The sequence below is a fragment of the Octopus bimaculoides genome, chromosome 4 (genome assembly GCF_046866305.1).
Source record: "Octopus bimaculoides isolate indiv1 chromosome 4, ASM4686630v1, whole genome shotgun sequence".
Lineage (NCBI taxonomy): Eukaryota > Metazoa > Mollusca > Cephalopoda > Octopoda > Octopodidae > Octopus > Octopus bimaculoides.
This window is the reverse complement of record NC_142931.1, coordinates 20,013,372-20,040,474: the sequence shown is the minus strand read 5'-3', so window position 1 is coordinate 20,040,474 and position 27,103 is coordinate 20,013,372. Positions and strand designations below refer to the sequence as shown.

The following is a 27,103-nucleotide window of genomic DNA, read 5'->3' as shown; positions in this document are numbered from 1 at the left end:
ATCAAGTATGTCCTTTCTGTAGTATGAACCATCTAACTTGATACTCCAACAGTTTCACCAACCTATAACCCATATCCCTGGACTGATATTTTATTTATTGACCATGAAAGGGTCAATCTTGTACAGGATTTGAAGCTCAGTGAAATTGTAGTCATGGCTGATGCTGTCATCACATAAGTGGCATGTAAAAAGCACCTTTCGAATGTTGGGCCTCACAGAGGCAATGATAAGTGACCAAGACCTATGGTGATATGCCGTGCTTGAAAAGACCTGCCAAACCAAATGAAATCATAGTCATGGCCGATGCTGATGTCATGGAACTGGCACCCATATTGGTGGCACATAAATCGTACCCATTACACTTTTGGAGTGGTTGACGTTAGGAAGGGCATCCAGCCATAGAAACCATGCCAAATAGGATTGGAACCTGGTGCAGCCCTCCAGCTTAGAGCATGGATAACGGGCACTAGATAATGTCGATGACGACATGGGCACAACTACAGTTTGGTACCCCCACCCTGCTGAATATGTTACCTCATAACATTCTGAGAACTAAATATTTTCTAATGAAATTTTGTAGAGATATGTGTTTGAGGATGTAGATGACAGATATGTTGAAAACATTAAAGTTTTGAATCATATTTACCCCCTCCTGACTTTGTTTCCTCATAACTCTATAAAATGCATATTTTCAAACGATATTTTGCAGAAATATGTTTTTGCAAGTGTAGACTATGCAACATTGATTCTTCAAACATAAATCTGGAAAAAAAAAGCAACAAATATTAAAATTACAAAACTTGGTAATGGTAAAGTTGGTGAGAGAAGATAAAAGTCCCCACCCCCCCAATTTTTTTTTTCCTTAAATTTTATCAGTTTGGTTATGGTGCAGCTGTGACTGTGTGGCTAAGAAGTTTGCTTTTAAACCATGTGGTCTTGAGTTCAGTCTCACCTCACAGCACCTTGGGCAAATGTCTTCTGCTGTATCCCATCGCTGGACTTAACAAAGCCTTGTGAGTGGATTGGGTAGACAAAAACTGAGAGAAGCTTACTCTGTGTGTGTGTGTGTGTGTACATTCTTGTCTTGACATTGTGATGATTGTAGATTCGTACCACTGTCATGTAAGCGATGTTGTTTGTTTCCATAGGGAAATATTGCTTTGCTTGGAAATAAGTGAGGGTTAGCAACAGGAAAAGCATCCAGCTGTATAAAATCTGACTCAGTAAATTCCATCTGACCTGTGAAAGCATGGAAAAATGGATGCTAAATGATGATGAAAATTGTAATTTACACTCCTGAAAACATAGCTCTACAAAATGTTATTAAAAAGTATGCATATTTCAGAATGTTATGAGGTAAAAAGTGGTAGTAGTGGTGGTGGTGATGATATGGGGTACCAATCTGTAGTTATACCTCAGAGTGCCATGAACTGATACAAATGCCACAGGACGTTAACTCCAACACTCTGATAACTCTGCCAGTTCACCATTTCAGATAGTGATATTCTATTCTTATGTCAGCCATCATGCATTTTGATAAAGATTTATGACTTCTCTAGCAACTAATATTGGACATTCAGTAAATTGCATCGTTCTGCTGAATTCCAGTGTATTAATTTAGTAAGATTTAGTATTTGTTGAGATGTCAAACGTGCTTTATCTAGCATATAATTAAAATATCTCTGGTTTATTTCTAACACTGCAAGTATGATTTTAGATAGTATGACTGGACATAGTGCAATGTAGCATTGTATACTATATTGTAATGACAAACTCAGGTGGGCTACAACTCATTGCAAAAAGAGTTTTAAAAGGGACAGAAAAAGCAATAAATTGTGTAAAGGAATATAGCAATGAAAGCTAAAAGTTCATGCATAGTACACAGGATAAAACACAAGAAAGACAGAAAAAGTGGAGAGTGACTGTGTGGTAAGAAGCTTGCTTCCCAACCACATGGTTCTGGGTTCAGTCCCACTGTGTAGCACTTTCGGTAAGTGTCTTCTAATATATCTGTGGGCCAACCAAAAGCCTTGTCAGTGGATTTGGTAGATGCAAACTGAAAGAAGCCTGTCATGTATATATATATATATATATATATATTGGAAAGTTTGGAGGTGATGTACAGGAATTATATATTAGAAAAAATAATAATCAGGTACTCAGATGTCTAGATAGTTGTAGATTTACAGACTTTTATTCATATGTCACATGTTTTATAGATTAGCGCTTTCATATATATATATATATATATATATATATATATGTCACCTTTGAAATCCGTGTTGCTTATTTTTTGATTTTTTGATCACCTATCCATTTTGGAATACGATATTCGGGTGCCTACGCATAAGTACCATATTCAACCTTGAATCTATATATATATATGTATGTATATATGTCATTATGTCTGTGTTTGTCCCCCCATCACCACTGTTAGTGTGTTTATGTCCCTGTAACTTAGCACTTCAGCAAAGGAGACCGATAAAATAAGTACTAGGCTTAAAAAAAAGTTCCGGGGTCAATTCATTTGACTAAAATCTTTCAAGGCAGTGCTCTAGTATGGTCGCAGTCAAATGACTGAAGCAAGTGAAAGAGTAAAAGGATGAAAGAACTATTAAGAGAAAAGGGTACATCGGCACCTCAGGATTAGTTTTGGTGAATTTCAGGAATTTTTAAAGGATGTGGTATCTTGACAACTAAACTTGATGTAGGAAATTTATTCCACGTTTTAACAATTCTGAGCACAACAAAATTTTTTGAGTGGTACAGATATTGAATTCAAAAAGTCAACCAAAGTTGTTGGTGGGAAGATGAGCCATATTCTTTTATTCTTTAGTTAGTTTCACTTCTTGTACTGTGTGACCTTGGTGGGCCCACCAATTTCAAGGATTTTAGTCAATTATATCAGCCCCACCCCACAGAACATATTTTAATATGATTCTTCTTTCATCCATTTCTGTTTGTTGATAAGTTAAGTTACCTTCTTAACACAACACTATTTATACTCAATGTTGTTGTGGCAAACACGTGCACACACACACGCACACGCACGCACGCACGCACACACACACACACACACACACACACACACACACACACGCACACACACACGTATGAGTGTGTGTGTTTAAATATTGATGTACATGCATGTACATATCTATCTCTTTCTCTCTCTCTATGTCTGTCTATCTATCTATCTATCTATATATCTATCTATCTATCTATCTCTCTCTCTCTATATATATATTTTGAGAGAGAGAGAGAAAGTGTGTGTGTGTGTGTGTGTGTATGTATTGTGTCCTTTCACCAGCTTCTATCTACCAAGTTCAATTCTATTGACAAGGTATGATTCACTCCATGGCTATAGTAGAAGGAACTTGTCCAAGAGTGCCAAATAACAGGATGAACCCCCCCCCCCCCAAAACAAAATAACAATGCAGTGAAGCAAACCTTTTAACTACGCATCCATCACAGCTCACACAGCTCTAGTAATGATGTCTGCATTTATAGTAAAATATTTATTGTGGATATTGTAAATTTTGTGTAGTTTAACAAGGGTTTCTTTTATCAGAGCAGACAGACATTTGTAAAGATATGTTACAGTCAAATGAATGATCTCCTTTATATGGATCTCCTTTATATGTTTCATACTTGTTTTATTAAATCCAAATCTGTTGTAGAAGATTGACAACATAATACTACTGTTCAGTGAAGTAGTATTGCATAGTAAACCATATGGTTTAGTTGTTGCCTGCGTAGGTTTTGAGACTAGTTTGAATTCTCTGTTATACTTCCTACTTATTGTATGTAACACTTCTGCATTCCTTCATTGTGGCTTGTGTTGTCATGAAACACACACACACACACACATATATAGAGAGGAGAGCAGTTAAAAAGCTTTTTCTTTCTCTCTAACTATTTGGGAATATATATATATATAAGTATATCACATTGTATAAATAATACAAGGATATCACATTCCTATTGACAGGTGTCAATAGCACACATGTATATGAAATGATGATATATGTACATTAAAATATATATATATTTGTGTGTGTGTGCATTATATATATATATATATATATATATATGCATAAAAATGTGTGTATATGTATAAAAATGTATATATGTATAAAATGTGTGTGTGTGTATGCATTTTATTTTTATAATTTTGAACTATATATAAAATATAGTTCAAAATTGTACAAAAAACACACACAAACACATATATGTATAATGCATATATATATATATATATGTACATACATCATCATCTGCATGTATGTCATTGACATTTGTCAATAAAAAATATATCCTTGTATGCATCATCATCTGCATGTATGTCATTGACATTTGTCAATAAAAAATATATCCTTGTATGCATATACACGTGTGTGTATACTAACTTAAAAGTTGCACAATAGGGCAGCTTTGAAGCTAGTGTATAGCTTTTAAGCAACTGACCCCGAATAGGAAAATCTACAAACAGACTTGTTTTGGAGAATGTGTTGCAATTGCTTCCTCCAGAGTTATATCCTAATGATGATTGTATTTGTCGCAAAAAATCATGTAAAAAAAATTGCTGTAAACAATCTCAATAATGAAAACATAGGAATCCAAGATTTCAGGATTGCAGATCCAGATTCAGCCCAGAATGTTTTTAATTTATTCATGGAGTTAGCCTTTAGATTATAAAAATTGTTATTGTACAAAAAAATTTGTCGCAAAGAGTCACATAAAGAAAAATCACCAAAAACAATCACAGTAAATGTAAACTTGGGAATCCAAAATTTCACAACTGCGGGTCTGGATTTGGCCGGGAATGTTTTAAATATACTCACGGTGTGTCAGCTTGATTCCAAAATGATATGATATGTTGGGTTATGGCCTCTAAGAGTAAAATTGAAAAAGTGTGACACACTGACATTCACATTTATTATATTATTTTATATAATTATATTATATTAAGGTGGTGAGCTGGCAGAAATTGTTAGCCCACTGTGTGAAATGCTTAACGGTATTTTGTCTACCATTAGGTTTGAGTTCGAATTCTTCTGAGGTCAGCTTTGCCTTTCAGCCTTTTGGTGGTGATAAAGTTAGTACCAGTTACATACTGGGGTCGATGTAATCGACTTAATCCCTTCCTCCAAAATTTTAGGCCTAGTGCTTCCGTTATAAATGGTTACAAAATCTAAGAATGTTCTATACCTTTGATTGCTGTGATGAATGGAACTGTATTACATAAGTCCTTCAACAGAGAGAGCATGTTATAGCTGAAGGAAGTCAAAAGGTCCAAAAGTTCTTACCTTTTAGCCATTACACATCATTTTGTTTTTGCTTTATGTTTTTTAATTCTACTGGCTGTTACTTGACCATACGTGTGTCCAGAGTATCAAACCTTTTCACTCTTCACAGCAAATAGACTTACTGACTTCTATAGATTATTTTGGAATGTATTGCAGAACATGCTGGTTAACAATGACAGGTAGATTAAAACAACTCATTCGGGTATTAGCGATGAAGACAATCAACAAAAAGAATGTCTTCTAACCGAGATCTCAATTCCAACAAACAATGTATCCCTAAATGATATTGGTGAAATTATTTCAATTAAAGATATGGAAATAGTGATGTCCACAATGAAGGGATTTCAAACATAAAACTATCATCCATAGTAATTGGTAGCCTGAGAAAGATTATAAAAAGATTCAAATGAATACATAACCAGAACTCTGTGACTTACACAACATACAGAGATTAGCACTGTATATAGTACTTTAAATACAATAGAAAAAATACAAAAGGAAAAAAAATAAAGCAGTGGTCACACCCAAAATATTCTGAGCTACACTTTGTTGTATATTATGTGAGAGTATGTAATAAGAATAATGTCACTAGTTATTGGAATAATAATAATAATAATAATAATAATAATAATAATAAAAATAATAATAATAATAATAATAGTGATAATAAATACCCTGATGCAGAACCAGACACTGACTCTCATGGCTTCTGATCTTGACTGTTGGAAGTGTTATCATGTACCTGTTTTACCTGGAAACATGGGTGTTTCGTTCAATATCCTTAAACAACCCTTATTCAGGGAACTGTTGAATGGGATGGGCTACTCGACCCGAAGAAAATTCTAGCTTGGCCCCCACCTGCAAGGTCATGCCCTGTTTATCTTGATATTAGATCACCATATCGTACATATATGGTTGTGATGCGTGTGCCTGGTGTACCCTTATCAGACAGGTAGTCATGATGGGTATACTGGACTTCATATAATTTACCCCAGTGTCACTTTGGTGGCATGCATTGCTCTCTCACTCACTCAATAATAATAATAATAATAATAATAATAATAATAATAATAGTAAAGGCCCTGATGTAGTACCAGACACTGACTCCTGTGGTTTCTAATCTTGACTGATTGGAATTTGAACCTGGAATGTGAAGATGAATGAAATACTGCTAAGCATTTCATCCAAGTGTGCTAACGATTCTGACAGCTTACTACCTTAATAATAATGATAATAATTCTTTCAACTATAGGCACAATGCCTGAAATTTGGGGAGAATGGTCTACTTGATTACATCAACCCCAGTCCTCAACCATTTCTTATTTTATCAACCCCAAAAGGATGAAAAGCAAAGTTGACCATAGCAGAATTTGAACTCAGAACGTGAAGCCAGAAGAAATGCTAATAAGCATTTTGCCCACATGCTAACAATTCTACCAGTGTGCTGCCTTAATAATAATAATAACACTTATTATAATAATAAATGTTTTCTAATCGATGTATCAATACTAACAAATGACAATGTTTCTCTAAAAGAAATGGAGAAACTTTCAAAATACAAAGACCTGGAAATAGAGGTAATTTGAATGTGGAGTCTAAAAACAAAAACAATTCCTATCATAATATGTGCATTAGGTATGATAAAAAAAATATTCAGACAAATACATAATAAAAACACCAGGACTAACAAATATATATACAATGCAGAAAATGGCACTACTAGGCGTGACACATCTTTCAATACAGTAAAAATAAGAGCATCACAACAAACTACAGCACAAAAACCCAAGGCACACAGAGCTGCGCTTGGTAGTGCAGTCAAAGCACATGATCAAAATTAGACTACTGAATAATAATAATAATAATAATAATAATAATAATAATAATAATAATAATAATAATAATAATAATAATAATAATAATAACTTACAAATATATATAACATACAGAAAATTGCACTACTGGGCACTGCACACATCCTACGCAAAACACTTTCAATACAGTAACCATAAGAACATCACAGCAAACCACAGCACATACCCAAGGCGCACAGAGCTGCACTCGGTAGTGAAGTGAAAGCACGTTATAAAAATAAAACTACTGAACAATAATAATAATAATAAATGATGATTGATGATGATGATGATTTCAGATTTTGGCCTAAGGCCAGTAATTTTTTGTTGGGTAAGGGTTAGCTGGTTACACCAATACCAATGCTTAACTGGTACTTTATTTTATGAACCCTTAAAGGATCCAAGGCAAAGTTGATGTTGTTGGGATTTGTATCCGGAACATAAAGAACCAGAGAAAATACTGCAAACCATTTATTCTGACAATATAATGACTCTGCCAATCCATACTAACAATCACTACACTAGAGGACAAGGATGATGGTGATGATGATGATGATGATGATGATGATGATGATGAGACAGTGAAGGTGTATGTCCATATATACATATATGGACATCTACTGCTCTATAACATAGAGTGTGCTTCTCTTTCAGATTTATGATTTACTGACAATATATAATATGTATATTACATTCAATGAGGACTGTCAACACCTATCAGAATTAACAACCATCTGAATACTGAACCTAAAACCATAATTTAGGTTTAATAGTCCAGTTATGCAATTATAGATACACTTGCATAAGTTGACAATGAAGCTTCTACATGGTCACCGAAACTTCTATAACTGCCATTGCATGGTTATATACAATACCCTACCAGCTCAAAAAAGATAGGCACATTAAAGTATATAACCCTAGGTCATTGTAATTGTACTGCTGCATCAACCATATTATAGGATGTTGTCATACACTGCAGGTTGCAATGCACTTCCTGGTAATACGGTTCTATATTTCAGAGATGCGGAATTATGTACATTATTTACATTAGACGGATATTTGTCCTTATCTTGTTTGTTGTTAACACAACATTTCAGCTGATATACCCTCCAGCCTTCTTCAGGTGTCTTGGGGAAATTTCGAACCTGGGTTCTCATTCCTAAGGTATTTTTCGATGTTATTATTATTATTGTTATTGTTCAGGTCATTGCTTGGAATCAAACTCAGAATCTTGGGGTTAGTAGCCCGCACTCTCAACCACTACACCATATGTCCGTGGGCATATGTCATAGTGGTTAACAACAAAAAAGATGAGGACAAATATCCGTCAAATGTAAATAATGTAAATAATGCACTTCCTGGTAGTTGTTTTAGATTTGGAACAATGCCACCCTACTGGCTAGGTAACAAAAGTGGACACTGTTAACTAAAAAGTTAACTTCAATAACCTTTAATAAGTTAATTCTTTAAAAATGTAACAGAAATTATCGATAAACTGTTAACATTAATTTTTATTATAGAAAAATACAAAAAATCAGTTTTTGCTCTAAAACCACCTAAAAATACCTTTAAAAAGCACCAAACTATAAAATCAACCATTTTTTGGTCTTTTTAAGGGCCTTAGAACTCCAAAACTATACTTTTTTTTTTTTGCTTTAGAGCTTAAAAATGCTGACTTTATAGTTTTAACTTTTAAAAGACCTAGAAAAGGTTGATTTCATAGTTTGGGTCCTTTTAGGTTTTTAAAGGCTTTTAGAGCCAGAAAAAGGTAACAGAAAATGTCAAATGAAACACAATAATTAGTATTAAACTAAAAAAGTTTATTGATAAAGTGGCTGTAGAAAAATGAAAATTAAAAAACAAAAAATACAATATATACATAATTTAATTTTTCCTCTTCTTGTTCTTCATTTTGTTCATGAGATGCATATTCCCTTCATGTTTTCATCTGACAGAGATGATCTCTTGACCCTCAAGATGTCCTTGCCCATAGAGAACAAACACTCCACTACATCACTGGAGGAGATGGCTGCGTTCAACATGATGAACAAGTCCACCAACACTTGCTCACCCAAGAAGGCAGCATCTGTCAGCAAGTCCTTCAAGCAGGTCTCCAACCAGGCCTTGACCAAATTCTGGATCTTGTCCTTAAGTGACCTGTGACTCCTGCTGCTTTCCTTTGGCTGGGTGACACCACCGAAGAAGTCATCATCCTCTTCATTGTTGCTGCCCCCACTGTTGCTGCTCACTTTGTCAGATTGCTGCTTCATGGCCTCCTTGACCTTACCCGCCAGTCTTTTCCTCACCTTGGCAACCGTGGTGTTGTCATACTTATCCAACCTGATGAGCCGAAACCAGGAGGGTCCTAAATTTTTTGTTGATGCCCCCCCCCAAATGTACGTCGACCAAGGGGCTGCAGTAGATGAGGCCCTTGGACTTCAAGTCTTTGAGCCTAAAGATTGTTGCAGCAACTTGAGTTAATAGAAGTTAACTCAAGTGGACTTTAGTTAATGGAAGTTAAATGTAACTGAAGTTATTTTGATAATGATTTCCAAAGTTAAATCGTTAACAAAAATATTAACATCATTAATTAATGGTTAACGGATTAACAGTTTGGTGCCCAGGTTTGCTAGGTGGGCAGGCCAAAATTCTCCCTGAATGGAACACCAATCCATCACAGGTTTACCCATTTACAGCCGAATGAACTGACTCAATGTGAAATGAAGTGTTTTGCTCAAGAACACAACACACTGCTGGTCTGAGAATTGAAATCATGATCTTGCAATTGTAAGTGCAACATTCTAACCACTAGGCCTTGCCCCTTTACTATAATCTCGGATACTCTTAAAAATACAAGATAATTATAGCTGGAACACTTTTGATCACAAATCTGCTCAGTCAAGGTTAACTTGGGTCCACAAAACAACAACATCAGCTACAACAATTGACACATACTGATTGTTTAAACGGATCCTTTGTCTGTTTCAGTAATAAGTCTTCACTTGTTCAATCATTTGACTTAGCATCCATCCATCCATCCATCCATTTTCTCTGCTCACAATTGCTGGGGCAGTCATGGGGATAGAGTCCTCAGGCACTTCTTCCATAAAGTTCTATTCAAAGCAACAAAAGATTTTATTGTGACTGGATTTGGGAGATCAGTAAGCTATTTTCTCCTGAGAGGTAGAGAGAAAAGAACCTCAGCCATGTTCTTAATGCTAGATGTAGAAGAGGGCTTCTTTTAAGGAGGTAAATGGCTGGTTTTCCGGAATACATCATGGACTGATCTAAAGCCAATCCAGTTTAACCTCAAGGTCCTCTCATGACTCAGCCTTGGGTATTTTTACTATCTCTGTTACAACTTTTCCCACCTCAGTGTACCCCATGCAGGAATTAATATGCAAATGATTGCATTTTCCACAAACGTGTACCTTCAATCTAATTCTCAGGTTAAATCAACATGACACCAAATGTAACAATGCTGGATCTTTGAATTACAGGCACAATTCACCCATGCATACATTGTGCATTTATTGAAGCTTGATAAGCATTGTTTATAGAATATTGTTCCGTGTTGCTTGTCAAACACATTAATGAATGGTATTTCAGTTTTAAGATTTCATCAGTGTTTTGATCACAGTGCAGATAATAAAGGAGTTCTCAATTTCTTATTTAATTCTGATGTAGTTTGTGGGTAGTATGTAGCTTAGAAGCATATTGTAACTGGAACTCATTTGGTTTCAATTCTCAGTCGAAGCTACTTCTCTTTACTAAATATTATTAATGTTGTTTTTCTACAACACAGTTTTTTATATGTCCATTCCTTTTCAAAACATATCTTAGGTATTTTTTTCTTCATCTTTGTCTTCTTTATTATACATTTATATCATAATAATCATCATTGTCTTGACATTGTTGTCATCATCTTATCACCTCCTCTACCACAACTGCCATTGCTGACACCACCATCACCACCACCACCACCACCACCACCACCACCACCACCAGCCTCAGCAACATCTCTGTTGTAATCATCATCATCATCATCATCTAAATAAATAAATATAGTCTGATTATATTTTGCTAATGAATTAGAGTAGATCTGTACACATCTCAAATATTGCTCATTCTCCTTGTGATGGAAATATTTAAGATACCATTTGTTACTTTTCTTAACCCTATTCTATTTATTGTTGCACTCATTAACCTCTTCCCTACTAAGATGTTTTAATTATAATTTATTACTGTTTTTTTCTTTTTTCCTTTCTAGGATCTGAAGAAAACTATTGAGAACCTGAGAGACGGTCTTACCGAAATGCAAAAACTGAACTCATTGCTGTGCGAAGGTGCCAGTCAGGAACGGCAGGCACCACTCAAACGAGAAATAACTATGATTGATCAAAAGTTGGAACATGTCTATTCTCGTCTCACATCAAAACTTGTACAGTTGGAAGGTACCATTAATCACTGGTCACAATACTACAGCAGACTGAATAACTTCAGCACTTGGTTAGAACAGAAGGAATGTCAACTGACTGAAGTAAAAAAAGACACTGCACAGACACCAGAGAAGCAGTTAACCACCATTGAGGTTGGATTTGTTTCTTTTTTTTTTTTTTAGTGTTTTGTTACTTTTTAGTTTTCTTCTTTTTATGTCTTTTACCCCTTAATGAGCTTTGGTAGGTTATAGTCAATATGCAATACATTTAAAAGACCTTGCTTTTATATATATATATATATATACCTCATTCCTGAATTGAATTTGATAACTTGATCTCTGGTTTTCATATATAACTAACCATTTAAAGTTTTCTTAATTAATTCCTCCTCAAGCACCTTGAAACAAATTACTCAATCTTCACCACCACCACCACCACTGCCACCACCACGACAACGACCACCACCACGACGACGACCACCACCACTGCTATCTCTGCAATCATTATCCCCACTCCTTATCTGTTTCCTCCTCCACAACTCTTCTTTCTTTTCTCCTCCTTCTCTTGAAATCAGAGACCTGGTCTGAATATTTGCAGCACAGATGAATCTGCTATAGGTTTCCAACTGCCTCCTAATTGTGCCAGACTGGGTGATGAATTAAGATCACCACCCAGGAGCAGGTACACCCACTCTGATAGTGTTCCAAACTGTTTACAGCTATCTTGTTCCATTCAAAGGGTTTAAATTTACCTGAGACTGTTCTAGAAACTGAACATTTTATACATGCTAGTTGGATGAACCTCATAACTCTTTTGATATGAACCTGCCTGAAACCACCCCTAGTTCTAGGACATAAACTTCTAATTCAAAAGTGATCTGAATTAAACTCATCCATCCAAATTTTATATGAATTTGTTCTAAACACCAACTTAAAAATGCCAGTTATTTTACTAAATTCTTCATTGTTTTCCAAATTAATAGAAACCCAGTACCCCCTGTCTGGCTCCCATTCCAGTGGCATGTAAAAAGCACCCACTACACTCTCAGAGTGGTTGGTGTTAGGAAGGGCATCCAGCTGTAGAAACATTGCCTGATCAGATTGGAGCCTGGTGCAGCTGCTGGCTCTCCAGACCTCAGTCAAACCGTCCAACCCATGCCAGCATGGAAAACGGACGTTAAATGATGAGGATGATGATGAAGGTAGTGTATTTCAACAGAAATATGAAAACAAAAAGTTTAATGTGATTAGTCCTATTCTAAAGTGATTTAGTAGTTTGATTCTTGTGGGTTTCATGCCAAAAAGTATAGGGAAGAATGTTTTGATAAGCAATGTTGTATCTAGTTTCACCTCTTTACATTCAAATAGATTTTGCCTTTCCTTGATAAAATAAATTCCATTGAAAGTAATAATGCTGATATACCATATTTTAACGTGTATAAGGCGCCCCCTAATTTTGGGGGCTTAAAATTAGGAAAAAAAGGTTTTGTAAAGGATTATAATACTATCTATGTACAAGAAACTCCCATGATTTTTTAACCTAATTTTTGACAAAATGGGTTCCTTATATATGTTAAAATATGGTAATTGACTAAAACCTTTGAAAGAGATACCTCAGGATGGTTAGTGTCCAGTGAGTGGAATCAGTAAAAGAATAAAACAAACTACCATTTTTGATGGCATAAAAGATGCTCAGGCATATTAGATGCATCCCATTTTCAGCAGTGCATATTCAAGGAGAAAAGGTTTTAGTGCTTCAAAGCATTTAATGTAGGTTTAACTTCACATTTAGGGACCTGGGGTGATTTTTTTAAAGAATTAAAAAAAAAAAAAAAAAAATGCTTTTTGCATGCCATCAGAAAAATACAATGAAAGAAAATGCTTATGAATAGCACAGAGAATATGTAGCTACAATGTTCCTCTCTCAGCTGATAGATCCTAATCTTATGGGCTCATGGATGCTGGTGTCACACAAAGCATTTGTGCCAGTGTCGCATAAAGAGCTCATGCCAGTTCCACTTAGAGGTGTCTGTGCTAGTGTAAAAGCACCCATGCTAGTGACACATAAAAACACCTGTGCCAGTGCCACTTTAAAAGTACCCAGTACACTCTGTAAAATGGTTGGCATTAGGAAGAGCATCCAGCAGTAGAAATCATGCCGGAATAGACAAATGGAACCCAGGCAGCTCTCTAGCTGACCAGCTCCTGTCAAACCATCCAATCCATGCCAACATGGAAAAACAGACATTAAATGATGATGATGATTGTGCAAGAGCTATACTGGCTATTTAATAGTTTCTAATTTGGGTACAAGGTCAACAATATTTTGGAGAAGGAGCTTAGTTGATTCCATTGACATTAGTACTTAACTGAAACCTTTTTGTCAATCCCAGAAGGATGAAAGGCAGAATTAACCATGACAGGATTTGAACCCAGAATGTAAGGAGTCAGAACAAATATCACAAAGCATTTGTTCTGATGCTTTAACAATTCTACCATTTCATCATCTTATACTAACCATCTAATAACACACTTTGCTGTTAAATTAATTTAAAATTTAAATTCATTTCTTGAGGTACCTAGATTTTTGCTGTGCATCTGTGTTCTACTGACTAACACAGTTCTACTGGTAGAACTTTCTCAGTGACCAGGTTGCAGTTGTGCAGCAAAAGTTTGACACCTCATGAAATGAATTTTTGTTCTAAATTTATATTTATTTCATGTGGTATCAAACATTTTTATCACATTACTGCAATCTGATCATTATATACTTCTATGGGGAAATGGTGTCAGTGACTAAGTTGCAATTGTGCAACAAAATTTTACATTTCATAAAATAAATCTAGAATGAATTTCATAGTTTTGTGTGTTGTTAAAGTAGTGAGTATGGCTTTTTCATGATGTAGTTGCTTTAGTTGCAACTAAACAAGTCACTTGTTAGATTAGTACAACTCCAAAGTGAAGGCACATGGTCCAGTGGTTAGAGCATCAGGTTCACAATCATGAGGTAGTGAGTTCGATTCCTGGGCTAGGCGGTGTTGTATTCTTGAGCGAGATACTTTATTTCACATTGCTCCAGTTCACTCGGCTGAAGAAATGAGTTGCGAGTTACTGATGTCAAGCTGTATCAGCCTTTGCCGTTCCCGTGGACAACATCAGTGGCATGGAGAAGGGAGACTGGTGTGCATGGGCGACTGTTGGTCTTTCCAAAGCAACCTTGTCTGGACTTGTACCTTGGAGGGGAACTTCCTAGGTGCATCCCATGGTGATTCATGACTGAAGGGTGATTCATGACCCCTTTACCCTTTACAACTCCAAAAGTAAGAAATATATGATAGGCATAATATTGCCTTGTTATTAAGAAACTTTCTTTACAACCATGTGGTTTTGGGTTCAGTCCACTGCATGGCTCCTAGGGCAATATAGCCCTGGGCCAACTAATGACTTATGTGTGAATTTAGTCATGGAAGCGTATTGAGGCCCATTGTATATACATTATATGTGTTTGTGTGTTTTATGTTTGATAGCCACCACTGCTTGACAGCTGGTGTTGGTTGGTTTACATCCTCATAATTTAGCAGTTCTGTAAGAGAGACTGATAGAATAAGCACCAGACTGAAAAAAAAAAAAAGACAAAAGTACTGGAGTTGATTTATTTGACTAAAACCTTTCAAGGCGGTGCCCCAGCATGACGACAGCTCAGTGACTAAAATAAGTAAACGTGAAAGGAAGATAAATACTATGGATATATACTGAATTCATATAGCAGAGAATACAGTCAAATGGAAAATGGTTATCAAGAAGACCTCATTGTTGATACGTGTCACATTGGTACAATAAATAATTGTTATTATAGGTCTGCTAGTTCTGAAGAAATATAGCTCATATAAACACAATAACCAAACAAGGATTGGTGTGAACTGATACAATAGAGAATATATATGCTTAAATAGGTGTGTTGTTATAGACTTTTATGACTAACCTCAAAAAAAAACTGTTTATTTTGTTGGTCGTTCCATTACATTACATTTTGTCTTTCTAAAGACTAATGTTGGCCTGTTGTATCTACCTAGTTTTCTTTCAGGTACCTCATATTCCAGTTTTGATATTTGCTTTGGGAATATTTTCTCTCTGCTTTTAGAATAGAATAATTACTGAAGTTATTTGTTAAACTAGTGAGTACCCAGAGAAAGTCCATGGATGATAAATATTGTCTTTGGTAGTTAATTACTTGGAGCATACTGTATTGAAAGGGATTAATCGAATAAAATACACTTTTTTCTTTAGTATTTAATAAAATATTTACGCAAATTACACTATATATATATATATATATATATATATATATATATATATATGGCTTCTAAGCTGAAGTGAAGACAGCATGTTCTTTGTCTATCTCCTTACCTTCTTGGAGATTTTAGGTAAAATTATACTAATGAGAAACCTAATTTCTCAAGATTGGTATTTAGGCAGTGTGTTACATATCCCAGGGCCCGAATAATTACAGGTATATACCTGAACTTGTTATCTGGATAGAGTAACTGCAGATTTCTCAATAATTCATCATAGGTGTATTCTTTGTTCTGTCTGTCTGTATGTCCGTATGTATGTGTGTATGTCATTGTTCAGTTTTATTTCAAGATTTCTTGCCAATAGAGAAAGAGCTGGTTTCTAACCTAGATCCAAGGCTCCTTCATTGGAATTTCAACATCAACAACAGGGTGTTTTTGTTTGTATGTATATGTGCAGATTTTATGTTTTGTTTTATGCATATATTCTCATGCATATAATTACATATCTAGACATGCTCATATATATTTAAATGATAAACTTCTGGAAAGTTTTACAGATTTTTACAGTTCCAGTGATGGATTGAATCTGTAGTCTTTGAATTAGCTTTCTCCTTTTTGGTTTTGAGAAACCTAATTTCTCAAGATTGGTATTTAGGCAGTGTGTTACATATCACAGGGCCTGAATAATTACGGGTATCAACCTGAGCTTGTAATCTGGATAGAGTAACTATGTATGTATGTATGTATGTATGAACACAAGCACATGTGCATAAATGCACATACGTACATTGGTCTATGTTGGTCAAACAACTGAAAAGTGGTCAGTACATGTTGTAAGAGGATTATCCGAAGATCACAGTGGCACAAAACTTGAGCTGCGAAACAAACTCAGTTTCAGTTTCAATAAAAAAATTATATAGACATACTCAGCACATGTGTCATGTGTATATATATATATATATATATATGTAACTTTGATAGGTTTCGGCCAGTATAGACCCAGGTCATGTCTAACTTAATAGCACCACCTGGATGGCAGGTGTTCATGGGCAGTCATGTGTCGAATATCCCATCCTTTATACATACACTCTCTCTCTCTCTCTCTATATATATTTTACTTATTTCAGTCATTGGACTGTGGCCATGCTGGGGTACTGCCGTGAAGTGTCTAGTTAAATAAACCAACCTCAGTACATATTTTTTTAAACCACATACTATCAGTCTCTTTTGCCAAACCAATAAGTTAGAGATGTATGTATATACATTTATATATATATGTATGTGTCTGTGTGTGTGTGTATGTATCTGTGTGTGTGCATAGTGTGTCTGTGTTTAACATTATATGTTGTACATAAACATGCACACCTGAACAATGAAGCTTATTATGTACATTTCTACTCAGTAATACAGCACGAATGAAATACATAAGTTATATACAATTTATGCATAGCTTGTTCAACTTACATGTGTATTTGTTCTACACTGTATTTAACTAAACAACCTGTTACTGTTAACATGAAATACAGAAATAATGAAAGTATCATAACTTCTCACGGTTTCCATGAAATTCAGATGTAGTGAAAGTACAATAGCAGCTAATCACTTTATATGTACATGTTGGGAATGGACCGACAGAGAGATGAAAACAAACTGCTAATTATATTGGTGCATTAATGGAAAATTTTTGTAATACAAAATAATATTTCATTTTTAATTCAGCACGAGAATACACACTTACCCTTATCGTAGGTGGCTAAATATACAGATACATGAATTAATTAATTCATATTCTTTGAGGTGTTTTATTATTTGACGATTGTTAGATTACTTGGAAATTTTTCTTCTAATATGAAATATATAAAATTTCATTTTATTATTAATTCTACATGAGAATATATACTTAACCTTGTTGTAAGATGCTAAATATCTATCCATCTTTCTTTCTTTCTTTCTTTCTCTATATATGTGTGTTTGTGTATGTTTATATATATATATATATATATTAATGCATACACGTATGTGTGTGTGTATATATATATATATATATATCATCATCATCATCATCATCATCGTTTAACGTCCGCTTTCCATGCTAGCATGGGTTGGACGATTTGACTGAGGACTGGTGAAACCGGATGGCAACACCAGGCTCCAATCTAATTTGGCAGAGTTTCTACAGCTGGATGCCCTTCCTAACGCCAAGGATGCCCTTCCTAATATATATATATACATCATTTAATGTACACATTTATCTCTCACTAGATGGAGTACTAAACACACACACGCACACAGATACACATAATTAATTCATATTCTCTGAAATGTGTTATTTATTTTTTTTTTTATGGTTACTATTTTATCAGTTCCCATCAAAATTACAAAAGTTAGGTTGTATAAATTAAAAAGAAATCTGCCAGTAGTATAGATTCTGTGAGAATGTCTGGCTGTGAGACATTTCTCTATCTCTATAAATGGCACAGATAACACTGAGGTGAAAAGACACGCCAAGTAAAATTTATGACTTTTTTCAAGAAGTTTATCATAAACTAATAAATGTCTACGTTAACATGCTCTGAATGTGTGCCCACACGTGTGTGTGTGTGTGTATATTTAGCAAGTCTTAATAGACATTGAAGCTTTCTCTCACACACTCATACATACTCTCATATATTCCTCTACCTACACACTCACACACACATACATTCACTCACATATGCACATACACACTTATACATACCTCACTACCACACACACTCTCTCTCTGTCTCTCTCTCACACACACACACACACACACACACATTTATCACAATCATTGTTTTAATGTCCCTGTTCTCTCGCTGGCAAGTGTTAGGTTAGCCTAAAGTATGGTATTAGACCATTCCTTTGATCCTGTTTCATGTAACAACATATTTATTTGATTAAGCTGCAGGCCTGTTGACTCTTATGTGAGTGCAGGTATGGTTGTGATTATGTTGTTAACTGGTTTGCTCTATTACAACAATGCTGATTCAGGTTCAATCCCATTGTGCGGTGTTGTTTTTCTATTTGAAAACCTTGAGAGAGAAATTTGGTGGAGAGAAATTGTGCTGAAACTTGTTGGAAAGTTCTTTCCTGTTCTTCAGGGTTGGAGATATCTTAACTTATCACTCAGTTTAACACCACTATGTGAGCCTTTTGTGCCTTTGGTGCCTTTGGTAGGGCCCAGTATGTTGCAAGTGTTGTGATCAAGTCTCCAATCTAAAGATAACTTCTTCCTTTCCTTTCATTGCTCTCAGAAATCTGGGAAAGGGTCATGGAGCCTTATGCTTCTTCCTCTGGCTTAGCCATTAAGAAAATCCTCCTCCTTGTCATCATCATCATTTAAAGTCTATATTCCATGCTGGCATGGGTTGGATGGTTTATGGAATCCAACAGGTTTAAAGACTGCATCATGCATGATCCACCGTCTACTTTGGCACGGTTTCTACAGCTGGTTGCCCTTCTTAGTGCTAACTGCTTCACATCATGTACTGGATGCTGACCAAACTCTTGTGAGTTCATATCACCTAGACATACAGTGCAACTGTCTGCTTTCCATATCTACATATATTTAATGGCCTGTGTTTCATTGTCTGTATGTATGTCAGTCTACACCAATGTTGGAATATCCTTCATTGAAGAAATGCCAAATGTAATAAGAATAAAAAAAAAAAATCTCCACAGAGTAGGAATTTCAGTGATACAGATAGTGTAGAAAATAGTTAATTTATGGAGAATATACATCCTTATAAGGATTATATCAATACAGAAAAATAACCTTACAAAAGGAAGCTGTGTTCATTCATGTAGAAACTGTTATCTCTGAATCTTTAGCACACACATATGAGGTTACCATGTGCATTGCAACAATATGAACCTTACCAAAGATCTTGCAATGTGTTTCTTTAACCAAGACTCCTCCTGCTTTAAATTAAGTAAAAATAGTTGGCATCATTTATTGATGTATCACAGTAAAATGCTTATTTGTTCACCCAGCTGGGAAGTGTTTCCAATCTCTACTATTAAAGAAACGAATCAATAAGAGATGGAGGGAGGGAGAGAGAGTGAAGCATGTGATTAGCTGATCAGCTAGAGCTAGTAACCCATTCTACCTCAAATGACATCCTACCATTATAGAAGGAATAGACTGGATAATGCTGTCCAAAATACATTATATCTGGAAAAGGAAAATGGAAGGGATTGCTAGTTGGAATATCTTTGATTATAGGTTTCCTTGTAAAAGAATATGTATTTCAGTTGTACAGAAAATGGGAAATAACGTGTGAATATCATAGAATTATGTTATTAATATCCTGAATATATGGTGATACAATGTTACTACTGCTGCTGCTGCCACCACCACCACCACCACCACCACCACTACTAGTGGCGGTAGTGGTGGTGGTAGTAGTAGTAGTAGTTGTAGCAGTAGTAGTAGCAGCAGCAGCAGCAGCAGCAGCAGCAGCAGCAGTAGTAGTAGTAGTAGTAGTAGTAACAGCAGTAGATGTAGTAGTAGTAGTAAGCAACTTACAAAATATTAAAGAAATTGGTCACCAAAGGAGTGGTTGTGCAATTGTTTGACCTGTTAGAAAGAGCTGCCAGATCCACATCAAATTATCCCATACCATATCTAAAAAGGAAGGAAGGACATTTTGAATAATGTAACCCTTTATATATTATGTTTGAAAGATAAAGAAATGAGATATTCATGGGTGGCATAACTTTGAACATAAGTCTTGTTTGATCTGGTCCGACCTAAAGTTAAACAATAACAACAAATAAAGAAACAGTTTCAAAGGAAATAAAACTATGTTGTAACTATCACTGGTTAATACTCTACTATAGAAAAACTCAGTGAAATATAATATAATATAATATAATATAATATAATATAATATAGGCGTAGGAGTGGCTGTGTGGTAAGTAGCTTGCTTACCAACCACATGATTCCGGGTTCAGTCGCACTGCGTGGCACTTTGGGCAAGTGTCTTCTACTATAACCTCAGGCCAACCAAAGCCTTGTGAGTGGATTTGGTAGATGGAAACTGAAAGAAGCCCGTTGTATATATGTATGTGTATGTGTATATATGTATGTATGTTTGTGTGTCTGTGTTTGTCCCCTCCAACATCACTTGACAACTGATGCTGGTGTGTTTACGTCCCCCGTAACTTAGCGGTTCGGCACAAGAGACCGATAGAATAAATACTAGGTTTACAAAGAATAAGTCCTGGGGTTGATTTTCTCGGCTAAAGGTGATGCTCCAGCATGGCCACAGTCAAATGACTGAAACAAGTAAAAGAGTAAAAGAATATAATATAATATAATATAATCTTCATCACTATCATCATCTTTTAATGTCCATTTTCCATGCTGGCATCAAGTTCCAATCTGATTTGGCTTAGTTGCTAAAGTTGGATGCCCTTCCTCGCACCAACTTCTCTCTTTATGTCTGCCAGCAGACTCATAATTGATTCCAAAACTTAGTTCCAGTGTCTCTGACCGTTTTGATTACACATTCACTGCCATTTTGATTTTCTCTGTGGATGAAGTCAAACGTCATTTAAGTGACTGATTTTGTAAATACTTTCACAGTGTTTGGTATAGCACTCAAGTAACCTCCAAAGTTGTGGCTAGACATTTTTGTTTGTCAGAATATTTCTTCAACCATCTTTCTATGTATAGAATTATGTGACGAGGGAAGGAATAATGTGTGTGTGTGTGTGTGTGTGTGAGTGAAAGAGATAGAGAGATAAAGGATGGGTGAGTGAAAGGACTGAAGGACAGCAATACATGGCTGTCATCTTTAGAAAACACTTGATTAAAAACATTTCAACCTGCTTGTCATAAAATGTCTTTCTAAATACACCAGAGCTATGTATATTAATAGATTTACTGTACAATTTAGTGACACTTTGAAATTAAATTCTTAGGAACCTTGGTACAATCATACATGCAGACACATGGTGATATGTAGAACACCTACATGCTGTTAATGTCATCATCATCATCATCACTTTAATGTTCACTTCTCCATGCTTGTGTGGGTCAGACAGAATTTTTTGAGGCAGATTTTTTATTGCAGGATGCCCTTCGTGTTGACAAAATTCATCTGTTTCCAAGTAAGGTAATATATCCCCCATGGTCAAACATGTTTTCTCTGAAGATTGGAAAGAAGGACACCATTTACATGACAATGACACTCATTTTACAAATATCATGCAAAGTCAGAGCAAGAAAATGGTAACACACATGCATGCACGCGTGATGGGCTTTCAATTTCCACCTACCAAATTCATTCACAAGGCTTTGGTCAGGCTAGGACTATAGTAGAAGACACCTGCCCAAGGTGCCACACAGTGGAGCTGATCCTGAACTCATGTCATTGGGTAGCAAACCTCTTACCACACAACCATACCTGCACATGTATGTATAAGTAATTCTACTGAACTCACCTGAACAACTCAGAACTTCTCAGCTCATGGTCTGAACTGGTTCATGGATCAGCTTCTGGAAGTTCTAATTAAAATGCTAGGTTTCAATGTAGCTAGCAGTATTCATGGGTAGTAGACCTAACCCATCACCTGGTTTAACATCATTGCCTGGCACTGTGGTTACTTTTAGTGGATGAATCCATTCTGTTGCAAGCATTTAAACTAGGCTTCCAGTTTGACTTGAACTTCTTCCCTTTTTGTAAGACTGGAGACTGACTCATTCGAAATACGTTGTGTAGATATGAATATAACTAGCATTCTGTTGGTTGTGATGACAAGGGTTCCGGTTGGTCTGGTCATGGAACAGCTGCCCATGATATTAATGAGTAAGTGGCTGAACACTCCACAGACATGCTTACCCTTAACATAGTGCTCAAGGAAATTCAGTGTGACACAGGATGTGACAAGGCTGGCCCTTTGAATTACTGGTACTACACATTTCTGCCAGTTGAATAGACTGAAGCAATGAGAATAAAATGTCTTGCTCAAGGGCACAATGTGCCATCAGGTATCGAATTCAACCGTATGATCTTGACTTGACTACCCTAACTACTTAGCCATGAGCCTTCACTAGATATGACTATACATTCTAAAGAGGTGTTTAACCCTTTTGATAGAGCTGCAATGCTGTATGGGAATGAGACATGGTGTCTGAGGGAGAGAGAGATGGTAATTTTGAGAAGGACAGAGAGCAATGGTGAGAGAAATGTGTGGGGTGAAGCTGTTTGATAAGCGGCGAGTTGGCAGAAACGTTAGCACGCCGGGCGAACTGCTTAGCGGTATTTCGTCTGCCGTTACGTTCTGAGTTCAAATTCCGCCGAGGTCGACTTAGCCTTTCATCCTTCCGGGGTCGATAAATTAAGTACTAGTTATGCACTGGGGTCGATGTAATCGATTTAATCCCTTTGTCTGTCCTTGTTTGTCCCCTCTATGTTTAGCCCTTTGTGGGCAATAAGAAAAAAAAATAAAAGAGGAGGACTGAGGATTTGGTGGGAGTGCTGGAGTTGGAGGAATTGGTGGAATGGTTGGCAAGGGCAAATATAGTGAAGTGGTATGGGCATGTGTTGAGGAGGGATGAAGGGCATGTTCTGAGGAGGGTGATTGTGTTTGAAGTAAAAGGAGCATGAAAGCGAGGTAGACTGAGGAAAAAGTTGAGGGGATAGTTGGAGGAGGAGACTGGGAGGGAGGAGTTGAAAAAGGAGGATGCCCAAAACCGGGCAAGACGGCGAGATGGTGTGAGGGCGATTGCTATGGCATTGAGGTAGATCTGGCAACCTCCATTAACAAGGACAAAACCCAAATTTAAAACACTGGATGATGATTATCATGATCATGAGACTGACCCGGCTGAAACTGCCTCTCTGGCTCTGTAATACAAATGTCTTGTTTTTATAAGTTCTGAATTAAAATCTTCAACCAAACCTTAGTCACAATTTATGTTCCTGACACTATCTTAATGATAACTACGTTATTTTACTAAATTCTTTGTTTTATTTCAAATAATTGAAAGAAACAGAGCATCTCAAAAGAAATATGGTAACGAAAGGGTTAATAGCTTGCTGCCAACTTATCCCATTTGATATCAGACATAATGTACAAAGTTTTTCCAATTATTTTCCTTCATCATTCATTTTGTTGTCTTTCATTTGATTCTTCAATTTTGAAGAAATTTGTTTGCAATTATTATTTAATATTCATTCATTTATTCATTTATTTATTTATTTATCTATTTATTTATTTATTTATTTATTTCATATACTGACAGTTATTAATTTAATGTTTATTTATTTATTTAATCTACCAATAGTTATTTATTTATTTATTTATTTATTTATTTGATTTGTTTATTTAATCTATAGACAATCTGCACCGAAGTGAAAAATAACCATGTTACACTGGACAACTTGGAAGAAGATGCGAAAGGTCTTGTCCAAAACTTCCGTTCCAGAGAGACAGCTGCTTTAAAGTCTAAATTGGTAACAATCCGTCGACAATGGCAACAACTTGTAAATAAGGCTGATGACTATAAGTCATCATATACTGGTAGTGTTTCTCATTGGAAGAAATACAGTCTATTACTTGAGCAATTATTACCATGGATTGAATCAGCACAGAAGTATTGCTCCGAAGAAGTGCCAAAATGTTCCTCACTTGAAGATTCTACACAATTATATAAAGATCATCAGGTATTTATATGTATTGATATCTCTAATGTTTAAAATGTAGCTTTATCATCATCATCATCATCGTCATCATCATCATCAACATCATCGTCACATGTCTATTTTCCATGTTGGCATGGTTTGGACAGTTTGACAGGAGCTAGTAAGCCAGAGAACTGCATCAGGCTGTGTTGTCTGCCTTGGCATGGTTTCTACAGCTGGATACCCATAGGTTATATATGAAAACAAATTATTATGGTATATAATAGAATACACTTGTTTATGTGTATCTGAAATGGACAGGTAGAGATAAACAGAAAGAATACTAAGAATGTCATTAAAGTGAGGATAGTCACTGCTTCTTCAATTGTTTCAGTGTTGGCCTTCCATACAACATCAGCACTGTACAGCATTTTTATCTCATTTATCTCTCAATGTCCCCATCTGCCTAGTTATAAATACGTATCATTGAGAGATTGATATAATCTCTGTAATCAGGAATTTCATCTATATTTGATTCATTTTCAATCAAAACACATCAAATTTTGCCCTTGGTAAAACAAAACAAAAAGCAAACAAAATAACTCTAAAACAAATTACATTCTATCAAAGGAAAGTAGATGTATATTGTCAAGCAGTATATCATTACTATTTGTAACATACAACTAGGCAAAATGTTACTGTTGGTGACACATTAATCATTACACTTTGGGATATTGGCGACTCTCTTGAGGAGTCTCCTCATGGAGTTCATTAGGTGTTATGGGTAGGTTTTATGTAAAGTAACTGAGGTTGTATAACTCCATTTGAGATTGCTTCTTGTCTGACTTAAGGACAACTAACTGTTAATTATATGAGTGGTTGGCGTTAGGAAGGGCATCCAGCTGTAGAAACTCTGCCAAATTAGATTGGAGCCTGGTGTAGCCATCCGGTTGCACCAGTCCTCAGTCAAATCGTCCAACCCATGCTAGCATGGAAAGCGGACGTTAAACGATGATGATGATGATGATGATGTGTGTGTGTGTGTGTGTGTGTGTGTATATATATATATATATATATATATATATATATACACACACACAAACACACACATATACATATAATAATATAAATAATATATAAATATATGCATGTATCCATACATATATGTACATACCTACATCTATATGTATACATACATGCATTTATGGGTACAGGACATCAAAAAAACGTTAAACACAATGAGAAATGCAAACATAAAAACGAAAACAGAAAACAAACTTTTTTCGAACAATGAAAAAACACAAACAGAGAAACGAGACATGCAATATAAAGAGTATAACCCTTCATCAGTTGTCCCTGTTCCATCTACTCTGCGTTTCGAAGGCAAGGACTACGCAATTCCATTGGAACAGCAAATTAAATAAAATTTGGAATTTTTTGCGGAGGGTGAAAGTGTTAACAAGAAAACACACACACACTCTCTCTCTCTCTCTCTCTCTCTCTCTCTCTCTCTCTCTCCCTCTCTCTCTCTCTCTCTCTCTCTCTCTCTCTCTCTCTCTCTCTCTCTCCAAAGCTGTGTTTTGTGATGAAATTCCAGGGAGATTGCAGAGAAATGGAGTTACTCTTTAGTCATCATTATTCCAAGTTTGCTCTTGCTTGTGCTGATAGTACATATAAAAGGCCACACTTAAGGGTTAAATAACAGAAGGTGGTCCTGTGGCTAAGGCATACAGGACTTGGAGTAGGACTGGCTCCTTACTTGTGTCACAGTCCAACGTTTGGTGGACGTACCCTAACATCTTGTGAACCAGTCCCCTTGCGTAAAGGCTAAGTAGGCCATGTGCCTCAAGAACAAGCTCAAGAGAGCAAGAGACCAGTAGAGTAAACTAAATAAATGGCAGAAGGTAACAGGAAACCAGTGCTGTACCTTTCCCAAGAAAAGTCATGAATCTTCAGGCTCTGAGTAAAGAGTTCATGACTGCTGATGTTTGGTCAGTCATTTACTCAGTTAGGTTTGCCAGAGCCTTTTTATTACCATTCACTACTTCATCAATGGCATGCAACAGACCTCAAGCAGATCTGGAATAGAAAGGTCACAAATGGTGATGAAAATACTTTGACAAACTTAACTGATTGATTGATTGATTGATTTATTATTGATTGATTGACTGAATAATGAATCAATTTATCAATTGGTTAAATAGCCAGCCAATTGACAAATAATAAAGTGAAATACCCATGCTGGTGCCTTATGAAACGCACCCATGCTAGTTCCACATGCTGGTGTCACATTAGAAGCACCCATGCTGGTGCCATGTAAAATGCACCCAGCACACTCTGTAAAGTGGTTGGCATTAGGAAGGATATCCTACCATGCAAACCATGCCAAAACAGACAATTGGAACCTGGTGCAACCCACTGGCTGGCCAGCTCCTGTAAAACCATTTAATCCATACCAACATGGAAAACATGTTTAATGATGATGATGATGACAAGAACCAGTGTGTGTATGTTTATAATTGGTGTAATGTCCTTCCTGAGATACAACAAAGTA

General features: G+C 35.9%; 1 protein-coding gene across 9 annotated transcripts in view; it reads left to right on the top strand.

Moving 5' to 3' along the window:
• The window catches only part of LOC106881484 (muscle-specific protein 300 kDa), an 815,448-nt gene that overhangs the window by 264,326 nt on the left and 524,019 nt on the right, over positions 1-27,103 (top strand). For all 9 annotated transcript variants that reach the window (XM_089350452.1, XM_014931925.3, XM_089350453.1 and 6 more), the window contains 2 exons: positions 11,433-11,753; positions 24,265-24,591. In XM_089350452.1, the coding sequence (XP_089206578.1) occupies positions 11,433-11,753; positions 24,265-24,591 (648 nt within the window). The remainder of the gene's footprint in view (positions 1-11,432; positions 11,754-24,264; positions 24,592-27,103) is intronic.